At 46.3% G+C, this 24,558-nt stretch overlaps 10 protein-coding genes; 6 read left to right on the top strand and 4 right to left on the bottom strand.

Moving 5' to 3' along the window:
- Positions 1-257: 257 nt before the first annotated feature.
- On the bottom strand, positions 258-2,829 carry GSBLH_T00004385001 (uncharacterized protein; the record flags this gene model as incomplete). XM_013043269.1 has 9 exons in its annotated part: positions 2,579-2,829; positions 2,427-2,544; positions 1,355-2,394; positions 1,200-1,319; positions 968-1,162; positions 832-936; positions 654-800; positions 538-624; positions 258-506 (listed from the first exon to the last, which is right to left on the bottom strand). The coding sequence occupies exons 1-9, from the start codon at positions 2,705-2,707 to the stop codon at positions 258-260; spliced, it is 2,190 nt and encodes a 729-aa protein (XP_012898723.1). The 5' UTR covers positions 2,708-2,829.
- A 258-nt stretch (positions 2,830-3,087) lies between these two features.
- GSBLH_T00004384001 (uncharacterized protein) lies at positions 3,088-3,886 on the top strand. XM_013043268.1 has 5 exons: positions 3,088-3,180; positions 3,212-3,325; positions 3,358-3,509; positions 3,545-3,598; positions 3,634-3,886. The coding sequence occupies exons 1-5, from the start codon at positions 3,171-3,173 to the stop codon at positions 3,856-3,858; spliced, it is 555 nt and encodes a 184-aa protein (XP_012898722.1). The 5' UTR covers positions 3,088-3,170; the 3' UTR covers positions 3,859-3,886.
- A 2,909-nt stretch (positions 3,887-6,795) lies between these two features.
- Positions 6,796-7,224, bottom strand: GSBLH_T00004383001 (uncharacterized protein; the record flags this gene model as incomplete). The annotated part of the gene is made up of 3 exons (XM_013043267.1): positions 6,796-6,891; positions 6,921-7,097; positions 7,132-7,224. 3 exons carry the CDS (start codon positions 7,222-7,224, stop codon positions 6,796-6,798), a joined length of 366 nt encoding a protein of 121 aa, XP_012898721.1.
- Positions 7,225-8,870: 1,646 nt separating this feature from the next.
- On the top strand, positions 8,871-9,704 carry GSBLH_T00004382001 (uncharacterized protein; the record flags this gene model as incomplete). XM_013043266.1 has 5 exons in its annotated part: positions 8,871-8,950; positions 8,982-9,069; positions 9,100-9,195; positions 9,227-9,424; positions 9,456-9,704. Exons 1-5 carry the CDS (start codon positions 8,913-8,915, stop codon positions 9,702-9,704), a joined length of 669 nt encoding a protein of 222 aa, XP_012898720.1. The 5' UTR covers positions 8,871-8,912.
- Positions 9,705-9,847: 143 nt separating this feature from the next.
- Positions 9,848-10,492, top strand: GSBLH_T00004381001 (uncharacterized protein; the record flags this gene model as incomplete). The annotated part of the gene is made up of 3 exons (XM_013043265.1): positions 9,848-10,033; positions 10,064-10,422; positions 10,453-10,492. The coding sequence occupies 3 exons, from the start codon at positions 9,848-9,850 to the stop codon at positions 10,490-10,492; spliced, it is 585 nt and encodes a 194-aa protein (XP_012898719.1).
- A 66-nt stretch (positions 10,493-10,558) lies between these two features.
- GSBLH_T00004380001 (uncharacterized protein) lies at positions 10,559-11,305 on the top strand (the record flags this gene model as incomplete). The annotated part of the gene is made up of 6 exons (XM_013043264.1): positions 10,559-10,699; positions 10,737-10,834; positions 10,867-10,909; positions 10,945-11,037; positions 11,071-11,103; positions 11,135-11,305. 6 exons carry the CDS (start codon positions 10,559-10,561, stop codon positions 11,303-11,305), a joined length of 579 nt encoding a protein of 192 aa, XP_012898718.1.
- Positions 11,306-11,352: 47 nt separating this feature from the next.
- On the bottom strand, positions 11,353-11,566 carry GSBLH_T00004379001 (uncharacterized protein; the record flags this gene model as incomplete). XM_013043263.1 has 1 exon in its annotated part: positions 11,353-11,566. One exon carries the CDS (start codon positions 11,564-11,566, stop codon positions 11,453-11,455), a length of 114 nt encoding a protein of 37 aa, XP_012898717.1. The 3' UTR covers positions 11,353-11,452.
- A 2,902-nt stretch (positions 11,567-14,468) lies between these two features.
- Positions 14,469-16,088, top strand: GSBLH_T00004378001 (uncharacterized protein; the record flags this gene model as incomplete). XM_013043262.1 has 4 exons in its annotated part: positions 14,469-14,558; positions 14,593-14,648; positions 14,683-15,093; positions 15,123-16,088. The coding sequence occupies exons 1-4, from the start codon at positions 14,489-14,491 to the stop codon at positions 16,086-16,088; spliced, it is 1,503 nt and encodes a 500-aa protein (XP_012898716.1). The 5' UTR covers positions 14,469-14,488.
- A 268-nt stretch (positions 16,089-16,356) lies between these two features.
- On the bottom strand, positions 16,357-16,970 carry GSBLH_T00004377001 (uncharacterized protein; the record flags this gene model as incomplete). The annotated part of the gene is made up of 5 exons (XM_013043261.1): positions 16,357-16,507; positions 16,539-16,707; positions 16,737-16,768; positions 16,799-16,914; positions 16,947-16,970. 5 exons carry the CDS (start codon positions 16,968-16,970, stop codon positions 16,357-16,359), a joined length of 492 nt encoding a protein of 163 aa, XP_012898715.1.
- A 1,313-nt stretch (positions 16,971-18,283) lies between these two features.
- GSBLH_T00004376001 (uncharacterized protein) lies at positions 18,284-19,309 on the top strand (the record flags this gene model as incomplete). The annotated part of the gene is made up of 4 exons (XM_013043260.1): positions 18,284-18,651; positions 18,682-18,871; positions 18,901-19,080; positions 19,121-19,309. 4 exons carry the CDS (start codon positions 18,284-18,286, stop codon positions 19,307-19,309), a joined length of 927 nt encoding a protein of 308 aa, XP_012898714.1.
- Positions 19,310-24,558: the final 5,249 nt, after the last annotated feature.

The following is a 24,558-nucleotide window of genomic DNA, read 5'->3' as shown; positions in this document are numbered from 1 at the left end:
CCTCGGCTGGAGCTATATTGTCGTGGGAATTATTTGCCTGCTGTTCGCCATTGCGTTTATCGTGAAACAATTGACGTGTCCACGAAAACTCGGAGATGTGAAATATTTGAAGCTGGATTTGCGTGTTTGTTTTGAAACTGTGTATCGGGAAAGGAAAAGGAAAATCGTTGCGTGTTTTTGCCAACAAATAACTGAGATACGATTCTAGCCAATTCATGTGTGTGTGTGTGAGAGAGAGAGAGACCCAAGTCCATAGTTTATTCATTTTCAGTTTTCACTCGCGCCTTCCGATTAAAAGCAGTGTCAAAATGCATTCCAGCGATCCCCGCGTACATAAATCCCAGATCAGAGAACGAAAAGAGATTGGAGGAAGAGGAAATAGGCATTGTGCAGGTCGAATAATTCAGAAAGCTCGTTGGAACGTATTTCCCGTACGGATAAATCACTCGATGGAGTTCGCGAAGTAAGATCAAGGATCTTGGATGTCCGGAAACGAGGTACTCGAACTAGGTGATGAATTCTTTGCCCTGCTGCTACATCCAAAACGACTTGATGGAGATCTTCCTCAGCCTTCCGAACCGACCCATAGCGAATGATGAAATCGTTCAGGCGGTAGTAGTGACCCTACAGGAAACGCCCAATTAGGCAACTACTTGAACAACGATCGAGTGCGTACATTCGTAAAACCGGAAATACTCACTAAAAAGCATGCTCATTCCCAGATCTGCAATCACCGATGAATATTTCCCACAAACTAGCACATTCTGCGGGAACGAGGATGACGTGCACAGCGATATGACCTACACACTCATTCGAATCCGCTTCCCGCACATCCGAACTCAACTCCTTATGTTTGACGGAAGACGCGAATTCGCTCTTGATTCGATATTGCTCAATGCCTAATCGCCAGGTCCCCTGATAAGTAGCGTCATATTGCTACGCTTGATCCAAGAGGGTGACCATCTACTTCCAGTGTTTGTACGATCTTTTTCAGAGCGTCATCCGTGTTGGTCACCTTGTCCACGACACAAAGATGACAGCCCGTGAAAGTCTGACAGCCCTCCTGCATAACAAGTGCATTCCAACAAACATCGCTACTAAACCCAGCATGCGTTCTACTCCCTCCAACTCCGATGTTTTCTCCCATAGCCCTTCCCCATCTCTCTCTTCAGATCCACGTCCAGCTTCTCCTCTCCCACATAAAACGGCTTCGTCTGCGCGCGTTCCACCGCCTTCTTCGCCGCTCCCTCCTCCGCAAAGTCCACGTACGCGAACATCCGGTTCTCCACCACATGTACATTCACCACCGTTCCCTCACTCTACCCATCACGCCATCTCATCGCATCATCCCCACCTTGAACGTCTGCTTCAGCGCGTCGCGATTGATCATCGCGTCCTGGAACCGCACGAACAGACTCGACCCGGCCATCGTCCGCTTTTTACTCGGGAAATGCGACTTCACCGTCACGAACTCGTCGTCATTGTTCGCGTTTTTATCGCTGCTCGCCGCCTCGTTGTATCCGTGTCCATAATGCGGGTACCGGCCGTGCCCGCGGTGGCTTCCCTGGCTTCCCTGGCTTCCCTGGTTGCCCTGCGGGGTCGTCGGCTTCTTCTTCACTTCCGTCTTCGCCTTCGTTTCCTTCGTCTCCGCTTTTCCTTCCGTCTTCGCTTCCTTCGACTCGGAAATTCCCGACTCCGCGAGCTTCGACTCCGGCTTTGCCGACTCCCCTGCGCCCGGCTGCGTCTCCTTCACCGCTTGCTGCGCTTGCTGCGCCTGCTGCGCCTGCTGCGCCTCCGCCTTCACTTCCGCGGGGATCTCCTCCTTCACGGGCGTTTCCTCCTTCACGGGCGTTTCCTTCTCGGCCTGCGCGGGCGTTTCGGCCTTGGGGGCCTCGGGAGCCTTGGGCGCCTCGGGGATGGAGGGGATGAAGGGCTCGGCAGCGGCAGGCTCCGCAGCGGCGGGCTCGGCAGCCGGCTTGGCGTCGCTCGGCGCGTCAGCAGCCGGCTCGGCGGCGGGCTCGGAAGCAGACTCGGCCGCAGGGACAGGGAGCGAGTCCAGGGAGGAAGCGGGCTCGAAAGCGGGAGCCGAAGCGGAGGGGAGCGCGGCAGACTCCGAAGTGGACGCGGGACAGGGCTCTGGAGAAGACTCCGAAGACGGGGAAGAGGGAATGGAGTCAGGGACAGGGAGGGGCTCCGCGGTGTCCACGACCTCCTCTTCGACCTCCACGAATTGGTCCATCTCGGCGAGGTCGATGAGCTGAAGCATGTCGTGGCGAATCTCGTAGAATTCGTTGCCAGACTCGGAGTTCTTGCCCAATACGAAGCTCTGCGAAAAGAAGCGCTCCTTGTTGTCCGAGAGAAGGATCTGACCACTGACAAGGATGATCATACCACCTGGACGGGAAATAGCGTTGTTAAATACATACCATGTTCGAAGGGGGCAACGCTCACATGACCGTTGTCAAGGTTCCAAACGGCTTCTTTCAGATTAAATTCTTCAAGAAGGGAAATCACCTTGTCCTTTCCATTGCACTTCAACGCCGGCTAAAAATAGAACGCAGAAATAGCTTTCCCCTACCTTGTTAGTCATCGCGATCGACATGAAACAGTCGGGAGCATAGAACTGGTAAATGCTCTTGTAATCGTTATGGAGAGTGGTATAGTACTCTCTGATGAAGAACTTGGAAACAATATCGGTAGTCTGCATTGTTTCTAGAAGAAATAGTTAGCATCAACACAAAACGACAACAGGCAATCCTTTTCTCTCAGTTACATCAAATATGCCCCATTGTACTTACAATACAATATGTGTATTAAAAAATCGAGAATAGAAACGATTGTTAAGCTAAGGGCTACCTTCAGAACATGCGATTTACGGTTATTTGCTCATTTTTCGCAAGATATCATTTCCATTTCAGTTCAAATCCGTTTATCCTTTTCTCATTCAATTCGAGTAATTCGTGTGGTGTACACACACAAAAACGAAAAAGAGTGTTATGCGCTCCCTCATCGAGTCCACAACATAACTGTGTTTTCCTACCTCCTATGACTCTACACAATGTTCAAACCATTTTTTCAGACGATGAGCGAGGACGGGTTAAAATCAATTCCTCTCGGGCAACTCATGGAGATGAGGAAAAATGGAATGGAAATTCGTGGATTGAAGCAGCATGAGGGTATGTCAATGTTCTCCGGATTGCGTTATTTCTAGACCAAGCGAGTGAAAAGAAACCAAAACGTGCAAATAAAAAAGCGCCACAAGAGATTTCTGCCAAAAAACGTACGCACACAAAGAAGGAGTATACGCAAAATCGTCAAGTTCGAGGTATTCTATGCACGTTCCATTTTTATAAATAGACCCTCGTTTTGATGGGTTGTCAGGCAAATTCAACTATGACTTGTATCGAAAGTCGTACAAATTTATCGAAGAGAAGCAGGAAGAAGAGTTAAAGGAAATGAAAGAACAAATGTACCAGGAAGAGAACGACCAGGAAAAACGAGCGATTCAAGTGAGAATGCGGTGTGCTTATTTTTATTTACATAGGCCGATATGACACGAATTATGCAGCAGAAATTAAGCAGAGATCGAAGAGATCGCGTACGTCTCTTTTTTGATCCTACTAATTGTTCTAGCAGCTAGAGCGGAAGCGAGAATTCATGAAGAAGGAAAAAGAGGCCGTGAGCAAGGGAAAGAAACCCTTCTTCCTCAAGAAGCGCGAGATTCGCGAGGCGGAGCTCAAGGACCGCTTCGAATCGCTTCGCAAACGCGGTAAACTCAACAAGTACATGGAGAAGAAGCGAAAGCGGAACGCCAAGCGAGATGAGGCCAACATGCCCTCCATCCGCGAACGTGACTAAAACAAACACTCCAATCCTGTTTCTTTTTAGTTTCTGTTTGTTCCGAAGCAAAGATATACCGGTACGCTCTACGCTTCACTCGCCCTCATCGCACCCACATCGCCATGCCGAACAAAACACATATCAAAAAGATCGAGGCCACGATCACCCCGCTCGACAGATTATACACCGCCTTCTGGCTTCCGTAAAACAGCAGCAGCCCGATCAGCACCAGTCCTAAAAACCCGATCACTCGGAACAGCTCCCAATTGAGCGGCAGCACGAAGATGGCCGCCGCGAGGTACGTTCCGATGACCCATTGGTGGTATTCGCACACGAAGGGACCCAGCATGCTCAGGATCCGCGGGATTTTGTGCAGCTGGCTGATCGAAAAGTGGAAGTAATTCAGGGAAATCCGGAGGAAAAAGGAAAAAACCGCGGTGATCAGGACCGTGAAGTAGGTCAAATGGCCGATGGTGTAGAGCAGACTCGAGCAGATTTCGTTCATGCCGGGGAGTTTTCTGTGTGGGAGGCAGGGAGATGCGGTACTCTGCGATGAGGGGAATGTAGGTGATGAAGGATGCCGCCATGACGAAGAAGGCCACGAATGCGAGCAGGAAGAAGACGAGTTCGTTGACGACGGTTCTGGGAGTGAAACAAACGAGGAAAGAGCACTTCCAGTTGAGAAGGATGAGGGTAAAGAGCCAAAACATGATTGTTACGTTCACAAAGCAAAAGGCTGCAATGTAAGTAGAACGATCTGCAAATACAGCGGTATGTGCTGGCCGTAACAGAGAGGGTGGTGTTCGCTTCAGAGGTATTCTCGATCAAGTAGCAGCGCGAAAAATACATCCGAATATTAACAATGTAGTTTCCTGTGTGTTCGTCCTGGCTAAACGTGAAAACAAGAACTCACACAAACCTAATCAGGTTAGACACTTGCTTATCGTTCACAACATCCACAAAGAACGTCTTTTTGGAAAATAAATTGAATTCCTTGCTATTGGATTCGATATGCAAATACCGATTATTCCACAAGTCAAACACTTTGGAACTATTGTTAATACATATCTCACGAGTATTGTTGGGAGGAATCTACATACAATCCAAACAGGGTTTCTACAGTAAGTGCTAACTTTGGCTCGCTAAATGGGTAGAAGTAGGAATAGAAAGCCGTAGCAAGTGCGCAAAGATACAAGACTCCAGATACAACACCTACAAACCGCATTATTGAGGTTTTTTTCATGATGAAACTCCTACCCCTACACTTATTTTCTTTAAAGAGGGATGATTCTACAATTGATCGTGTTTTTTATATACTTAATTGGATGCTATGGCTATGAAAAGATTAGTCTATTCTCCGATAACGATAGTATCATGGAAGTCGTGCGAAATGAAGAATTGGATGCCATCAAATGCCGATCTACGGCTAAAGTTGGAGTTGGTTATAAATCCTATGTTGAAACGAATATTACGCTCCCTGAGGGTGTAGAAGCGTTTTCATTCGTGATGACCAATCCCAAATACAATTATGGACGATGGAAAAAGTATTCCTACATCCAGGGAGTTGACATCACGATCACCTACAAACAACAACAGCCTCTGGAAGGGCTTTGCCACGTTTTTGAGACTCTTCTTCCCTGCTTTAATGTGAAGCAGTGCTCCAGAAGAAGTATCTAGAATGGGCTGGTTTTTAGGAGTAGTTCGCAATCCTGTGTATGATATTGATCTGGACGATGTTGTGTGGACGCCTTCCTACGTTGTTCCCTTTTCTGTCGTAAAGCCTACAAAGATTAGTACCCTCCCCATTTTCGCATCTTATGAATAGCCGGAAAGGAATGGGTTCGCTACGCACACATCCTGATTCCCTTCGACATGCTCCACTATGAGAACTATCATTCCGGAGGCTGTCTTTCGAGTGTTGGCCACCACAACAATCTCTTCACAATCCAGTATTTCTTTCCCTTCTCTTCTCTCTCCCCCTAGATCCAAAAAGTGGTTCCCTCAGAACACCACCGACGTGGACACGCGCTGGGTGTCTCTCAAGCTCGAGAACTATCGTACCAACGAGCTCGAGATCAGCGACGCGCACCACGTGCCCCAGCCGATTATTATCCCTCACAAAAACGATCTGGATCGCCTGGACTCCCCGGTCGATGTCGTTTTCTACGAGCTTGGACGCGAGGGAAACTTCGAGCGGTTCACCGCGAATAAGCGAAAGATTCTCTACCCAGAGCGCGAATTGTTTCTCTCTTTATCTTGGCGGATTTGATGCATAGCCCGTTCTGGACGACGGAAACGTCGATGACTTTGGAGAACGAGCAGCTGCACATCGAAGCGTATCTCAGCGCACGGGACGGGACGTACAATCCCTACGTCAATATCTACGACTCCAAGACCGCCACGATGCTGTATTTGCCGCGGGGAGTCTACGTGGATTTGGCGGAGATGCAGCTGATGTACGACGCGGGGAAGCTTCCTCTCTTTGTCTCCTACACGGACTTCGTCGATACCGACGCTGCCTACGAAGAAGCGAAGCCTCAGCTCATCGTGTTTATCGCGGAAGCGACGATCCACCCGCTGTACGTGAGCCAATTTCGCTGCATTGTAGCCCGCCCACGCTGAACGTGAACTTCTCCATCCCCATTCACTTCCGATCCACGCGCCAGAACGAAACCGTCCAAGTCTCCATCCCGCCGCCCGCGTTCTTCGCGCAGAGTCCGGTGCGGGACTCGCTGATCGTGCTTAAAAAAGAAGGGAGTTGAGGCGTAGATCACGTATAAACCGCAGTGGTGGGAGTCCGTGTTTCCTAGCAGCGAGACGCTGAATGTGACGCTGGAGAGGAGGGACGGAGAGAAGGAGAGGAGGACGGAGCGAGTGTGCTGGACTCTGGCTGCGGGATGTTTGGTCGTGCTGGTGCTGACGCTTCTGCGAAAGCTTTTGTGAGTTGTTTGTTACTCAAACACGCGATCGAAAAAGAAAATAACCGAGAATGAGGGCTAACATCACCGAAACCACCCAAAAGATGTAATAGCTGTATTCGAAGTGGAGCTCCTACGATCGACTCCGCACCAATTCCGCACGGGAAACACATCGAAGTTCATTCCGTAGATCGCCGTGATCGTCTGCAGCGGCAGAAAGATGGTCTGGAACGCGGTGATGATGTAGATCAGCTTGCCATAGCGCACGCGATTGGTGATCTCCACCTTGTGATGCAGATCGTTGTGGATCTTGGTGCCCTCTTCGACATACCATCGAATCTACCAATCACCACGCGCCAATCCAAAGCCAAACGGTGGTGAGATGGTCCCGGATATCTCGCATACTGTACACGATCTCGCTGCGTCGGAACTCGTTGAAATAGGCGTTTTCGATCCCGTTCAGCATGTCCTGCACGCCGTTCAGCAGCGTGGAGAACGCTTTTTCCTTCGATCGTCAAGCAAAAGAATCAAAGCGCTACATCCTCCGAAATGCGCTGCAGAATGTGGGAGTGCGTGGAGATTCGGTCCGCACCGATGTCTTCTCTGCGCTTGTACAGCGACGTCGAGTAGTTCCGAATCATTCGGTCCTCGATATCGTACAGATTCCGCACAGATCGCATCACGATACTCACGACTCGATCCACCTGCTCGTCATTCGATTGGCGCGCCGCTACGTGCAGATCGAACAGGTACAAAAACACGGCCACGTTCGAGTGGTACTGCGCGTGGAACCGGCGAAACGTCGACAGCACCGCGGACATGTCCAGCGGCGTCTGCACGTCCGCTTCGATCCCTTCGCAAAGCTCGCGCGGGGCTTCCTTCGCCCTCAGAGTGATGACTAGGCAGGTCAAAGCGGCGAAGCGAAGACTACCGATGTTCTGTTTTAAAAACACGAGGATGTGGAGCATGGATCGGCGAAGACATTGCTCCGCGGCGGTCCCGACGCTCTCGCAGACGTAGAGCCAGGGAAAGGACCAGTAGACGTACTCGTCGTTGATGTCGAACTATCTGAAATTCAAAAAAAAAGAGGGGGAACGTCGGTGGTGGTGGTGTTGTGGACGATATCGAGAATGGTGTCGGTGTCGAGACTCATCACAGCGCCGAGCAGCTGCACTAACTCGTCTGAAATGCCGTCCAGGTGGAAGAAACGGAAGCCTAAAGTGAACTGGGAGGGCGAGGAAAGCAGCGATTGGTTGAGGAGTTTGACAAGGTTTCGATAGTTCTGATGGTGAGGCCAAGCCAAAGAGAGATGAAAACGGTGGATGATTCGACGGTGATCGTTCCGTCGGGAGTATAGTACATGTAGTTTCCCATGATCTCAGAGGGAAGCGAGGTAACGGGCTTGGACAGGAGGCAATTAATCCGGCAGGAGCGAAAAATCTTGCTAAACATCGGCTTTGTAATGATGCCTTTGTAGGAGTTCATTGCAGACCACAGGACATCAGAGATTTGCTGAATACTGAATTGCTGAACGTTAGATCCACACAAGCAATGCAAACTTCCACTCCTTTGCGGAATTTACCCTCATCTAGTTTATCCCTATCATAGGAAACGATGCAATCATATATCTTTGAGATCAATGCAGAGAAAACGAGCAAACATGGTCTAAATCATTTCCTGACATGTCGATATTTTGATTCAATTTCGAGATTTCCTCCAATTCTTGTCGATGATACTCATCAAGAATCGAATCCTTCTGCAACCTCTCTTGAATTGTAAGCATGTTATCACGCGCCTACAGCTAAGTCAAAAGTCATTATGTGTACCATGTGCTGATGACCAGTACCCCATCTGTAGATTTCATAGATATTGTTTACTAGCAAAACGAGCCGATCGCTTCCCTTCTTAAACGCAGGGAACGGGGATTCCTTCTCAAGCGACATTGAATAAACCGTAAATTAGGATATACGTGATGCTGGAAAAGGGAAAATACCCGCAGAATCAAACGAAAGTGAGAAGTGATTCTCTGAAGAAATGAAATATGGGAGATATCTGGAATTCCCAAGTTTTAGAGAATTGTTCACAAAGACAAACTCATTGCTCTTTTGAATTATTAGAGTTTCAAATTATCATCAGGAGCAATCATTTGAAATCATGGAAGATGAACATTTGTTTAGTACTGCTTTTGATGAGTCTTTGCGTTTTCACCTACTTATCGTTTAGTGCAAAGCTTCGTGATAAACTACTAAATCAAAAAGAGCAGAATGTCCAGAAATCGACAGGAAAAGTACGTCGATATCGACCCGGTATGGTACGTTTGGTTTGGATGCATAAGAGAAAGGTTCCGGACTGGGTACGAGAAAAGCAGGAAGAGGAGCGCAGGATGGAAGAGCAGACGCATTCTGGTGATATTTCAGTCAAAATAGAAAAGAAAAAAGTTGAAAACAAGGAACGGGACTGATGCACAGGATCCCCGTTTAGAGCGATTACTCGCAGCACAACAAGAGCAAAAGCGTCCAGCGCGCAGAAGACGCGTGGAGGCAGAAATCATTATGGATGAGGAAGAAAAGCCTGTAATGAAGTTCGATGCTCCCCCACAGCCGGAAAAGGAGAAAGAAGATGATTCTGCTAACCGTCGTCGTCTTCTTTCTCGTGCTCTGGAAGATGTAGGATGGTGATGCGAGCTTGGGAGGGTAGGAAGAAGAAGAAGAACTCGCGATTTCGGAAGAAGAAGAAGAAGAAGAAGAGAAAGAGAAACCGCAAAAGCAGCCGGCTTCCAACGTGCAATCTGGCTCTGGGAAGGGCAATGCCCAGGAGGAGGAAGAGGAGGAGGAGTATTCGTACGAATACGACAGCGAATCGGAGGACGAGGGAACAATGTTCGCCATGCGCCACCGACCGGTGTTCGTCGCGAAGGTGCGATCGCTCGCTTGTTTTGTTGCGTAGAACGACCGCAAAACGCTGCGAACCGAAGAAGAAAAGCAGAAAGAAGAGGCGGAGAAGGCGGAGAGAGCGGAGGCCAAGCGGAAGCAACACTACGAGCAGGTGGAATTGCGAAGTCCGGTCGATTCTAGACGCAGAAACTCATCATGGAGGAGAATCTCCGCGAGTTGGAGGAGCAGCAAAACGCGCAGAAGCGCAAGGACCCGCACACGTTGGAGGAAATTCCGGACGACACCGACGATTTGGAGGACGAGGCGGAGATCCAGGCGTGGAAGGAGCGCGAGTTCCGACGGATCATGCGGTCGCGGGAGAAGGAGGAGCAGCGCAGACAGGTAGAAACCCGCGGGGAGAGCGAGGAATAGGAGGAAGCGGAGAAGGAGCGGCGCGAGAAGATGACGGACGAAGAGTTGGCGGAGGAAAATAGGCGATTGGAGGAGGCGGGCGTGCGAAAGAAGAAGCAGGAGCACGTGCAGGGAACGTTCCTGCAGAAGTACTACCACAAGGGCGTGTATTATCTGGACGACGAGAGCATTCAGAGCGAAAACGACATTCGGAACCGCGATTTCCACGCGCCGACGGAGAGGGATATGGTCAATAAGAAGCTGCTGCCGAAGATCATGCAGGTGAGAGACTTCGGAAAACGCTCGCAGAGCAAATGGACGTATCTGCGGAATGAGGACACGCTGAAGAATACGGATTGGCTGAATGAGTTGCAGGCGAAGTGGGAGCGGAAGAGGGATGTGAGGCGTAGGAATGCAGAGTCCAAGTTTAAGCATGCTGGAACAAAGTAGTGCGTGTTTGTTTAATATATACAAATATATATACATATATATAACATTTTGTGGGGTGGATAAACGATGGATCAGCAGGTGGTCGCTTGTCTGCGTCGTGGAAATCCAGTGGTGTTTTTTGATATTTCGATCGGAGGAACGCCATCGGGACGAATTCGATTTGAATTGTTCAAAAAGCTGTGTCCGAAGGTACCTATTTATGTAGGAGTGTTTGATAGGTTAGACGGTTGAGAACTTTCGGTAGTTGACAAGATTGCTTATTTCACGCTCTAGACAGTTTTGCACGGGAGAATTCCGCATCGACAAAGTGCCTGTCGGATATAAAAATACAAAGTTCCACAGGTATGGAGCTCGGTCTTGTTTTTTTCATCTAGAGTGATAAAAGGATTCATGATCCAGGGAGGGGATTTTATGAAAGTTTGAATTGGATTGAAAAGAGATGATCTTCGTAGGGCGATGGAACTGGGAGTTTTAGTATCTATGGTGATCATTTTGACGACGAAAACTTTGATATGAAGTTCGATCAGCCGGGTTTGTTAGCTATGGTAGAATGGCGTTTTCTTCTTGATGTTGTGTAGGCGAACTCTGGACCCAATACAAACGGATGCCAGGTACATTCTGTTCAATTTGGCTTAGTTTCAGTTTTTCATCACGACCGTCCCAACGCCCCATCTGAATGGAAAGCACGTTATCTTCGGGCGCCTTTTGGATGAAGATTCCATGTTGGTGGTTCGCAAGATTGAAAACCTGTCTTGCGAGAACCGAGACAAACCAAGGTTTGATGTAGTGGTGATGGAATGCGGAGAGATGTGAGGTGTGGCATAGAATTACGTGTGTTGTTTGATGTGAGCAAACATGCAATATTACAATGATGATTTCTTACGGTACGACTCTGCTAGACCTAGACAACGGATAAGAACGTGAATAGTGAAGAGAATCGAGTATTTCAGACAATTTTTTTCATTTAGAGAAAATGATCTCAAACTTTGAACCATCATAAATACTCAAACCCATTACACTCAAAACAATGGAAATGATACTTACCTTACGTTTATTGTGATGGAGATTAATCATCATAATAACAATGGTGGTAAGGGGATATACATTTTCTGTGTTGAATTGCCTGCTAACAGTGCATCAAGCGGTTCCTATTCTTATTTTTTCAAAATTAACTCTTGCTGCTGAGCAAATTGGTATGTTTCCAACACATAAATACGACAAAGCAAGTCAATAAGAATTCTTCGTCTTGAAAGACTCGACTTCGCCAAGTCGGGTCATTGTTTGATATCATAAAAAATCTAAATGAGATCTATTTTTGTCTTCGTTGCTGTCTTTATTTGCGCCAGTGCAAGACTTCCCTTCCTGCAAGCATTCATGCAGACTCAGGAGCTTAGTGCTGATAGTAAAAGTGGCTTGTGAGCATGGGAATCTCATGTAGACTATTATGAAGGGAGAATTAACGATACAATGGTTTACCCCTTCCAGAGCACAATTATTATGAACCAGACTGATAGCTTCCAGGGAATGAAGGTTTATTAGTATAGAATTTTCAGGGATATTGACTTGCAGCAATGAATCTGTAATGACTATTTCTGGCCAGTTCCTTGAGCTTTCTGTTGAGGGCGAGATGGTTCCTGTGTTCAACAGGGTTTTGTTCGCTCAACGCGACTGACTTGTAGCCATTGAACAACACGGTGATCACTGCTCGTCTTCACACGATGCCTTGCTATCCCTACCAAGGAGGCAACTACTACCGTAACGATTGCTCGATTGCCTACGGAGATCCTGATAACGAGATTGTGGGCAGCCGAGCCACGGATCAGAATGGTCATCTCTCCCTCACCGTGACTCGTCCTTGGACGACTCGTATTGCGGACGCGAAGTCGATTGTGTTGAATACCGCGACGGACGGAATCATCTTCTGCTCCAATATCGACTGGGTGGAGGTGGATGGTGTCGTATCGTCCACGGTGAGCATTGTCACTTTGGTTGCTGCCCTCGGATTTGTCATGAAGCAGTTATGGATGTTATGACTTGCTTGTTGAACAAACAACGCAAGAATGATACAACAGCGAATTCACTTCCATCGCCAGAACTTGTCGGAGAACGCCGTCTTGCATCATCAATTCATGCCAGAGCGAGAGAATGAACACATGAAGTTGATAATAACACCGATGGCTTTCCTCGCAGTCCTCCATGGCATTTCGAGCTTCCTTCACGCGCATCGCATACCACTCTTCCTCTCCCAGTTGCACGATATCCAGCTTCCAATACTTCGCCCAAACGACACAGCAACGAGTCTTTTCCTTCCGTTTCAACAGCGCCAAGCAAACATTATAAACATGCGAATCTTGGACAGAAAAAACGTCGGCTAGAATGGGGTGATCGGCCTGAAGACTCATCAGCTGCGTCGCTTGGGAATGGATTTCGCTCGGTTCGCTGCACTGCTGAATGACAAATCGATACTGATCGAGATAGGGACGAACAATGCTCTGGATCTCCAATGAGAGCACCGAAGACCCTTCTTCCAAGGAATCGAGAAGATGAGCGCATTCTGCAATCTTCCCATGGCGAAACGCCACCCAAAACGAAGCACTACAGTGAAGGTTGAGAGAGGCTCCTACTACCACTTAATCCACGTTAGAAATGGATCGAATGCGTTTTCTAAGTATTGGAAATCTTCGTTGGCGGAGGTGACTTGAAGAAAGCCTCGGATGGCCGAAAACAAAACCGAAGGCTCCATTTTCGATAGAATTTCGGTTAACAAAGAGTCGCTTTGATCGATTGAGAGTGCTACCAGCGCCATTTGCTGCAGAAAAAACGACTTCCAGTGTGTGATGGATGAAACTGTCCATGGAGGGAGCGAAGCAGGTCGAAAGAAAGGGACTGCTTGTAAAAAAGAGGGTTGGGAAGTGGATTCAAGGTGTGTGAGAAAAAGACGCTGCAAAGGAAGGACGGTTTCTGTGTTGTGTTTCATTGCGAGAAGAATCAAATCGTAGAGAATGAAGAGTGATTGATGCTCTGCTGCTTGAAGCAATTGGAGAAGCACCGCGATCGCTTCGGAATATTGACCGTTTTCCACGTGCTGCTCCACTAGAAGCCAGAGAGAGAGGGTCGATCCAGGTTCAACCGAGGGAAACAAGCGACTCAAGTCAAGCGAAGAGGAGTGCGCGAGAAGATGATTGGAAAGGGGAGAAAGGGAAAGAGAGAGAGCGTTGGATTCCAGTTCGGCTCGCAGAGAAGAGAGGCGAGGAGAGGAATAGGAGCAGCGATGAGCAACGGCGATTACAAAACAGCAGACATCGAGAAACCGTTTGGGACAAGAGTGAAGATTGTGAAACACGCGAATCACACGATCATAAGCACATTCGAATAGTTGTTCCACGGCAGTCATCTACAAAAAGCAATTCGATAGTGAAGACTACATTGAACGCCCTCCCCACTACAAATATGGCATTGCTCATCACATCAATAAACAGCAATATCGAACTATCATTATAACTTGTCAAAAAGAGCTGCATATGTTGCATAACCTGCAAACAACCGTCCTCCGCGTTACTTGCTAAGGCTGTCAAAAACACCTCGTTGAAGGCGGCAACATTTGATCGTTCTCCATCTCTTTTTTTGCATGCAATCATCTGTAAGTGAGAAACCAAAACGAATACGTACGGAAAGGGCAGATGCATAGTCACCCACTCGGATTGCAGTTTCGATAGCTTCTTTTTCGTATTTATTTTCGGAATTTTGAATTTCTCTGCAAGCAGTGAGCGTATTCCCTTCTATTTCATATGAACAATTAAATTGGTTCAATTCGTTGGATTCTTCGAGTTCATTGCATTGATCCGTTTTTGATTTCGATTCGTTAGGAAATTGCATAAATCGAATAGAATCCTGAAAGGTTGGAATCGCAGAAATCGGATCGATTTTCGACATGAAACCTCGATTTCCCCATTTCAAGTTCCTATCGTTCAGAAGTCGCAATATCTAGGAATATCCATGTCAGTTTCATCTTTTGAAGTGAATGCTGCTGCTGCTATGCGCGATTATTATGTCGAGCCTCGTCTTGGTAGGATTGTGGCGTGGAGTGCGTTAGGACATAGACTACAGAACTATCAGCGGAGTAAACGGTCCGTTGGTTGTTTTGGAGAACGTGAAAGTAGAAGTTGTGTGAAGGCGAGTGATTTCTGTAGGGACCCCGTTTTTCGGAAATTGTAAATCTCCGTTTGGGAACTGGGGAGATGCGAAAAGGAAAGGTGCTTCAAATTTTTGGAAACAAGGCCATTGTGCAAGTGTTCGAAGGAACGACCGGAATCGATAACACACGTACTCACTGCGAGTTCACGGGCGATATTATGAGAATGGCCATCTCGGAGGAAATGCTGGGTCGCACATTCAACGGTTCGGGAGTGGCTATCGACAACGCTCCCCCCGTCCTGGCCGAGGAGTACTTAGATATCGACGGCCAGCCCATCAACCCCTACGCTCGCACATACCCGAAGGAGATGATCCAGACGGGTATCTCCGCGATCGACGTGATGAACTCCATCGCTCGAGGCCAGAAGATCCCTCTGTTCTCGGCTTCGGGTCTTCCGCACAACGAGGTAGGGTCGGTCGTGTGCTCCCAGCGTAGCTCGGCGCGCAGATTTGCCGTCAGGCAGGCCTGGTGGCGGGAAAAGACATCCACGACGACCACGAAGACAACTTCGCAATGGTGTTCGGCGCGATGGGCGTGAACATGGAGACGGCGCGTTTCTTCCGGAACGACTTCACGGAGAACGGCACGATGCAGCGCACGGCGCTGTTCCTGAACCTGGCGAACGACCCGACCATGGAGCGCATCATCACGCCGCGCATCGCGCTGACCACCGCGGAGTACCTCGCGTACGAGCGCGATCTGCACGTGCTGGTGATCCTGACGGACATGTCGTCCTACGCGGACGCGCTGCGCGAAGTCTCCGCGGCGCGCGAGGAAGTGCCGTCGCGCCGAGGCTACCCCGGGTACATGTACACGGATCTGTCGACGCTGTACGAGCGAGCGGGCCGCGTGACGGGCCGCAACGGGTCGATCACGCAGCTGCCGATTCTGACGATGCCGAACGACGACATCACGCACCCGATCCCCGATCTGACGGGGTACATCACCGAGGGACAGATCTACGTGGACCGGTCGCTGTACAAGCGCGGAATCTACCCGCCGATCAACGTGCTGCCGTCGCTGTCGCGACTGATGAAGTCGGCCATCGGCAAGGGAATGACGCGGCACGACCACGGAGCGGTGTCCAACCAGCTGTACACGAACTACGCGACGGGCAAGGACGTGATGGCGATGAAGGCCGTGGTGGGAGAGGAGGCGCTGACGGCCGAGGATCACTTCTATCTGAAGTTCACGGAGGACTTCGAGAACACGTTCGTGAACCAGGGACCCTACGAGTCGCGGTCCATTTTCGATTCGCTGGACAAGGCGTGGAACATGTTGCGCACCTTCCCCAAGGAAATGCTGAAGAAGATCCCGGCGGAGATTATCGAGGAGTTCTATGCGCGAAAGGGAGTGGAGATGCCCGAGGAGGAGGAGGAGAAGAAGAAGGAGGATGCTTAGATTCAGTGGAGTGTTTGAGAGAAAAAACGAGAGTTGGAAGCAGGGAAGCAGGGAAGGAAGGAAGGAAATGGGGGTAGGAAGGGATTGAATGAAGGGATTGGAAATGGAATGGAATGGAGGAGAAAAGATATAGTATGGAGTGACAGTTGTAGATCGAATTACTGGTCATTCATTCATTGTTAAGATTCCCTTCGGATAATCGCTTACCACTTCGGTTTTTCTATTCATTGCACCCTATTCACTCCTCTCCTCAACACTCCGATTTGACTCAAACAATTGAAAGTGATAGAGTTTTCGACAAATGCGTCCGAATATAGAAACAAAGGTCACAAACACGCTGACTCTTCCCATTCTTGCTTATTGTGACTTTGTGGTGGCAGCAATCATCGCAAAAAACCCTTCCACACCATCTACAATGACTACTCGTCATTCGATCCATCCCTTGCCTACTGCCTTCGTCGCACAGCCGTGAATTGCTGAAGACAATTCGGACAGCGCGTAAACAACTGGTCAGGCATCCACGACTGAGCCGTCGCTTCTCCCTTGTAAATCGTCGACACAGACTCCAAAAAACGCAAACAAACCACCTTCCCTTCATTCAAACACTCGCGCGGAACAGCTACACTCAACCAAATACAAAAACAAAACCATTTCCATTCATCACAGTGTCGAGAGGGATTCTGTGAGTCAGTTCGTAAAGATATCGCTACGTGCGTAATACATCAGCTGCATAACTCAAAAAGAGGGGAAAGGAGAAAGGCGAGGCACAATTTGATTCGAAAGGGGGGCTTGGAGGAGAGGGAATCGGGGTGAGCGAAGGAGAATCCTAGTTCAAAAAAGAGAGAAAACAAGTAAAACGTCCATAGCCAACACGTTCTCCATGTCGCTATTGTCTTCACTCTCCGAAAAAGCGATTCTATATTCGTGCATTATCGCTCCCTGCTCTTCTGTACAAGCGTCAGGATCCAGAGTGTTCAGAAGTCGGGTCATTAGACTACGGAGACTGTTAATAGCCTCTTCTTGGTTTTGCTAAATAGAATATCCGTAAATGATGCTTACCATATACTGCGAGTACTTGATGATCCGCTGAGCCTTTCTATCAATCGAAGCCTGCTTTTGACTGGTTTCCTCCTTTAATATTTAATGCATAATATACTACCTACGAGCAAATTATGAATGGCAGCGTGACATTTCGTATTCATTAAGGTAGATTCTGCGATGTCGTGCTGCAGTTTTTTCACTACAGATACAGGATCTTCTTGATTACCGCTCAAATCTAAGGTCTCCTTTTTGAAGAGTGTGAGCGAGAGTTGGGTCTCCAGTAAGTGAACAGTCTTTTTCAGTTCATCATTTTCAGTCTTGAGAAATTCAATCCTTTCCTTTTGTTTATCACATACTAATTTCAGGTTTTTGTTCTCTTCTTTTTGATGTTGCAGTAGTTTCTATATTAGACTTGTGCAATACCACTACAATGAGCTCTTCGTGACTCATAGAATCACAAATCGTTGAAACGGTAGTTAATGGTACATGAGAGTTTGAGTTGTCCGATTCCATCCTTACGTAGAGACTAGAAGGAAGCATAAGAAAAAGATAATACGATTTTGATAGACAATAGATTCAAAACCAGAGGATACAAAATTCCTATTATCAAAAATGAAAAGTACCTTGGGAAAATGGAGTAAAGTACCGCGGTTCTAGGAATCGCGGTTCCATTTGCGAATTGTTGCGAGTTATGCAAAATATAGATATTGCTATACCATGCTTTCTACTCTCTCTATAGACCAATTTTTATGCACTCCATCGAAAATCAAATCCATTATCGAAATAGATTTTGTTTTGCACAAGATTCGGGTAAAAGAATAAAATATGAATGAATCATTTGAGAACGATTTCGAGGAGGTAATCTGCTTTGTGAATATAAGCTAAATTAACGGTTATTGTAGACTTCTATCCCCGAATGGCTACTATCTATACAATATCCATCAGAATCGATGGAGCCTCGCGAAAAATTGAATGTAGAATTGATAAGGTTGCTAGAGTGGCTTTCTCTCTCAAATGCGGAATTGCAAATAAGAAAGAAAATAAAGGAAGAAATTGAGAACCTTGTGATAAGTGCCGACAATTCGTGCAAAGTGGGCATGCTGGGATCGTTTGTTAGTGGAATGTAAAATCTGCTTGAGTATCTAAGATTTAGGATGTTGCCAGATAGTGATATGAATTTTTGCTTTACGACCAATAATATCAAATTGACTTCCTCCCGTGTTTTTACGGCGATCACCGTTTCTAAGAAATATCAAGAGATTCTCCAGGAGTCTGAGAGGGATGGGTCTTGTTTGATTACTTGCCAACACATTTACACCGGCATCAAGTTAACACTCCTCTTCCAAAAGGAGGAAAACATTAAGTTCACATATTTCATTCGATACGCGAGACGAGTGGTTGGCTTTCGCTCTCTTTATCGGGTGTTCCGTTACTTTCTCAAACAAAGTGGTATTCTCACCGACAACAATCACAACATGATCATCTACCTCTCTCTGATCTTCTACCTCCAAGTTCACCTCGGGTTGTTCCCTTATCCCTTTCTCACACACAGAGGCAAAACCGAAAACTTGCTGCTGTCAGACCTCTTCACCGGCTTCCTCGACCAGATTTCGCAGGGTTCCATTCTGCTCTCGCCCTCCAATCAGAAAGGATTTACCTTCTACCGCTACGCGAAGTCCGTCGAATCGAAGCTCGATGTCCATCTCGACTTCGAATCCAAAGAATCGGAGCGTATTTTCAAAGTATCGATTGGGTCGTGTCTGGCATCCAGCGAATCATAAAGCTGTGCGAAAGCAGCTCGACGGTGCTCCGCCAGTTCAGCAGCATGCGGGAATACAAGGGGAACATCGCGGGACATTTGTTCTCGAATTACCCTCGCATCACACAGGCCATGCAGAGCTCGTCGTTCTACTCGTCGCTAGAGAAGAATGAAAAGGGGAGCGTGAAGAGAGTGATATCCTTTGAGTAGAGAAGTGGTTCCTTCACTGCAGGTGAAGAAGAGACAAATCAATCCGGAGGATAATTTGAAGGTGATTCAGCTGCTGGTGGTCTTGATTGTTTTCACTATGCTCTTTATTGTGGTGATTCTTTTTCTCAAATACAGAGAATCGTTGAAAAAGCCGGCGATTCCTCAAATATTACTAGGGGACTTTATTGAAAGTCGAGAAACTTTTGTATAGCCCTGTTTTTTGAAAACGCTTTTTGATACTCTGAAAGATGTGAAGGAATAGTGGACAGAATCAAACAATGGAATGGAATGGAATAATGGTGAATGAATGATAGAATCATGTGGAGGATGGAGACAGTTGCTGATGGGGTGTAGGGTTGTGATAGAAATAGAAAAGCATGGAAATATGGATGGATTGAGTGAGGATAGAGGATGAGAGGTGATTAGAATTTGGGTCAACATGATTTAAGATCGTTTTATGAGTTGTTTTTTGATAATTCAAGTCGCAACCACTTTGACTGGTAGGGTGCTTCCTACTTCTATCAAGAAGCTGGATTGCAGAAAAGCGAATCTTAAATGATATGAATGAGAGTGAGCATGTAGGGCTGACTGAAATCTTAGAATATGCAAGAAATGAGTGATGAATGAACAGTAATAATTGAATTTAGAATTCAAACGCACGCTGCAAACACATGAAAAACGATTGGGAACGAGTAATACGTATGTGAATTAGACGAATTAACGATCCTCACACGCATAGGATTCGATCTACACCTGATCGATTGCAATGGATCACTATTCTCCACCACAAATTGGAAAACTGTGGAATCTGGTTGCCTGATTACACTAGAATTTCGTTGTTTTCATTTGATATGGGTGTACTTTAGTTGAGAATTAACTTCTGGAATAGGAATGGTGTGATAGCAATAGAACTCGCGAGGAATGAGAAACTATAACCAAGTGTCTGTTCCTAATTATCAGTATTGACACTACGATTGATACACGTAAAAATAAGAAAATGATTGAAACGCATTATACGTAATATCACTGTTAACAAGTTTAATAGTTTTTAAATGAATGTAAAAGTGAATGGTATTCTGATTGTTTTTGTTCCCATACACTTATACATTATTTTATTCCATGTATTAACTCCTTCACTCCTTCACTCCTTCAGCGAATTGATTTGGTGATAAAGGAAGGAGAGAAATGAAATGACTAGAATTGAGTGTAATTGAAATGGAGTGTGAGTGAATGATGATAAGAATGTGATATTTAAATAGGTTAGTGAAAGGAAATAAAAAGAGAACGGCCATATCTGATGGAAAGCGCCCTAACCCGTCCGATCTAGGAAGCTAAGTCATCACGAGTCGAGTTAGTACCAGTGTGGGTGACTCGCTGAGAAGTCTCGATGCTGTTCTTTTATTCCAATATTTCATTCTAGTCTATTCCATTAAATTCTATTTTGAACCTTTCCATTTTTCCTTTCTATTCCTTTCCTCTTTTCTTTTCTCCACTCATCTCATCTCCACTTTAGGAGGGCGTACTGCGACCTTATCTACAAATAGAAGAACATGAACAACCCTGCTTCTGTCCCGCGGACGCATGTTCCCATCACGCCCCATTTGGACACCTCCATTTCCACCTGCAGCAAGGGACACGTGATCGAGCGTACCTGCATGGCGGGCGTGGGGTAGGCTGTGGATTGGTCGGGTCGGTCTGCGGCTTGGGCTTGGGCTTGGGCTTGGACTGTGCGGCGGATGGTGCGTTTCCCGCGGTTCTGTATGCGGTGTGTGTGGAATCAGGCGGAGGGCATTGAGTGGGACTGTGCGATGGCGATTACCGGATCCTTCCATGATCTCTGCACCGCCACGTGCGAGCTTCGCGCTCCCGCCACTTCCTCCTTCCTCCTTCCTCCTTCCGCCGAACCGTCTGGTTCCCCGCGGGACGCGATGTGTGGGACGTGTTGGAGGGTGGGATCCCCGCGACTTCCTACACGCTGGAGTGCGTCCCGAGCGAAGTGGGCAGTGCCGAGTGGATGGGCAGGCAATTCGGAGTGTCCACGATGGCCACGTCGGAATTCGTTGGGTGTTGGTGGTGGACGGCGAGCCAACCTCCTCGCTCACCGGTTCGCTCTGGGTGTGGGTGTGGGTGTGGGTGTGAGTGTGAGTGAGCAGGAATCTGGTGGGCGATGGGGTGGGGTCCGTGGCTCCCTACGAAGGTGTGCAGAGTCGACCGGGCTCTCTGGATCTCTTCCTGTCCAACTGGGCGCAGAACGCCACCGTGGTCTCCGTCACACAGCCCCTCCGCCTCCGCTTCCGCCTCCGCCTCCGCCTCCGCCTCCGCCTCCGCTTCCGCCTCCGCTTCCGCTTCGCCTACGACGTGACCGGCGCGCTCATCCGCGCCCACCTCGTCGATCACGCCTGGTGCGCCGTGGGTCGCGATGTTTCCACGTTTCCACGATCCAGACCGATTTGGCAGTTGCTGAGAGAAAGAAAGAGAGAAATGGTTGCGGTGTTTGGTTTGGAAGATGGATGGATGGATGGATGGAATTGTAGAGATGTGGAATGGTTGAAGCGTTGTAGGATTTGAATGAGAATCGAAAATGTGTTTAGGAAGGAAGGAAAGAAAATGTAGATTTAGAGTGTGTAGGGTGTTGGGATGATTTAGAAACATGAACAGAATAATCCAGAACGAGGAACCAAACGACTCTAGTTGATAATAATAGAGTGCTGTGAGTTGATAGTTGAAACAAAGATAGATAGATAGAAAGAAAGTGTATTTAGAGTTAGTTGGTTGGTTTAGGATAAGGAAATGATAGAAAATGGAGTGAATGGTTAACGATGTGCGAAGATAGGTTCTTTGTGTGAAAATCACTGGATCAAAACCAATTTCCATTCCATTCGATTTGATTTACTAGTTTTACTAGTTTGAATTGCTTTCAAACCCAACCAGTCCCAAGTCAAAATGATTTGGCTAGAATCATGGATGGATAGATTGGATTATCGAAATAATAATGATAATATAGACTATTTAGACAAAGTGGAGTGAGCAACCAAATCCTTGCTTCCTAACACGATTTCACTATGATATCATAAATATACAACCTATACAGACATAGTAGACAACAAAATGGACTTTTCCATTCTGAGTGTTTCCAAACAATCCTGATATTATTATTATGATAAATATCTATACCTCCGAACTATTTCAACCACAAAAATGTGAACAAAATGATGCGAAACACAAGTGAGTACTTCACTTGGAAATCTTGGATCCAATGTGTATATGGTAGCACTCTATCATAATTTTTAAATATGAAGAATACTTAGGTGTAAGGAAACAAACTGATCTCTCTGTTTTCTTCATAAATTCTTTATATTTGGCTACAAATTACGGATTCAAAGAGTAGAGGCTAAGGATATGTGATTATAAATAGGTAGAATGGAAGAACTTAAGGGAAGCGAATTTCTCCTGAACGGTTACATAACGCTTGGTGAAGCAAAGGAAATCACTATTGGAGGCTGCAATTATAGCCTCCAATGTTATCAAGGCGATCACGAGGATGAATACACGTTGACGAAAGCTGGGAAGGTTTGCCTATTCCAAAATGGCATACTGAAGATGTATTACGAGTTGGATGCGAACGGGAGTGAAATCGGTGACTTTACCCGATTTGATAACGGATGCGTCGCTTTTGTGCAGTCCTTCGACGATATCTGGGACAACAAGAATTTTCATCGTATAATAAACCACGTCCGAGGCGAGCGTATGGAAATCTATTCGCATGCGAGTGATCACCTGATATATCACGGTGAGTTCAACGAGAAGCGAGAGAGAGAAGGATGGGGCATCGAGTATGACGAAGAAACGGGTGCCATGCTGCTTGAGGGAATCTGGAAGGGAAACAAACTGGTGGAGATCATCCGCAAGATCGAAGGAGCCATTATGATCGAGTTCAAGCGAAACGGTGACAACACCATCGCTTCGAATCGAATTCCCCTCTATGTGGGTGAATTCATTTATGATGAATCGAAAGAATCGTTTCTTCGAAATGGTCGAGGATACTGGATCGATGAAGAAACTCGGATTGCTACTCGCGAAGTGGAATGGAAAGATGGAGTGGAAGTGAGTGGAAGAGATCTCTATGATGGATGGCACATTCATTCATTCACTCAATATTACTTGTTTTTTTTTACTATTGCTATGTTAATCACATTGCATTTCACATTGTTTTGTTGATCAAATAGAAAGCAAGGTTTTCATTCATAGGATTCATGGATTCCATCCATCATATTATTCAATCGATTGTTTTGTTTAATGATACTATGATTCCTATTCACCATTTCAATCTATGAACCACATTCCTTTCTCTACAATATCATTCTTTGTATTCAATATGGATGATCATTGTGACAGAAGAGAATCGAAGTATCAACAGAGAATCAATACAATAAACCACTTGTCAAATAGAAATGATGGATTTTGCATTCTACACACTACTGCCATACTCTCTATTACAAATCAAACCATTCCAACAGTATTCACTATTGTGAGTTCGATTGTTGCTAAACAAGATTAACTACAACATAATTGATATATTTTGAAGAACATATATCCATTCTAGACTTAATAGAACAGCCATTCTGACATGAGAGAGTAAAGGTGATCAAAATGCGTAATAATTTACAATCAAAGCTATAAGTATCTGAAAATAACACAAAAATAAATGAATAGATAGAAATACACCAAAATAAAGAAAAATAGGAATGGGTGGAGAAAATGAGATTTTATTATATCTATTCTAGTTTGTAACACACCAGCATATCACAGCCATACACAATAATCCATGACGTGTGTTCTATCGAGAAATAATGAACCAGATCTTGTTTCCAAAAAAACCGTTTTCCCATATTTCTTTTCATTTCCATGCAAAACATTACTGATTTTGTCAATTCTGCTATTAGTAACTATCATGTTGATAGTTCCATCATCCAAGTTGTGCAGGGATGCTTGGGCAAAAAATGGAAACCAAATGGCTGGATTTCACTCATTTTGAGTAATAGAGAATGTGTAGTACTGCGATTCAATTATGGAGTATTCATGAATCAAGGATTTGTGCTCAATGAGCAGAAAGTGTTGAAAGTGTTTGGAAATCACCAAATTGGTGCTATTTCATATAATGAAGAACAATCCATTGTAGTAGAAGGAATCGTGGATTTGGACCATGGAAGTCGATTTGAAGGATTGATATTGACAGAAAACAAGTTTGGAATTCCATTTGGATATGGTGAAATGTATGATGATGATGGAATATTGGTGTACAAGGGCATAATGATCAATTGGAAACGATTTGGATATGGAACGAGTTATCATAATAATGGATGTATTGAATATGAAGGATATTGGTGTGATGATAATCGATTTGGAAGTGGAAAAGTGTATGATCGATATGGTAAATTAGTGAATGAATGTGAATGGTAT

This window comes from Blastocystis hominis (genome assembly GCF_000151665.1).
Source record: "Blastocystis hominis, Singapore isolate B (sub-type 7) whole genome shotgun sequence assembly, scaffold_6".
Classification (NCBI taxonomy): domain Eukaryota; class Bigyra; order Opalinata; family Blastocystidae; genus Blastocystis; species Blastocystis hominis.
Note: the sequence above shows the minus strand (reverse complement) of the source record. Positions and strands in the feature narration are given on the sequence as shown.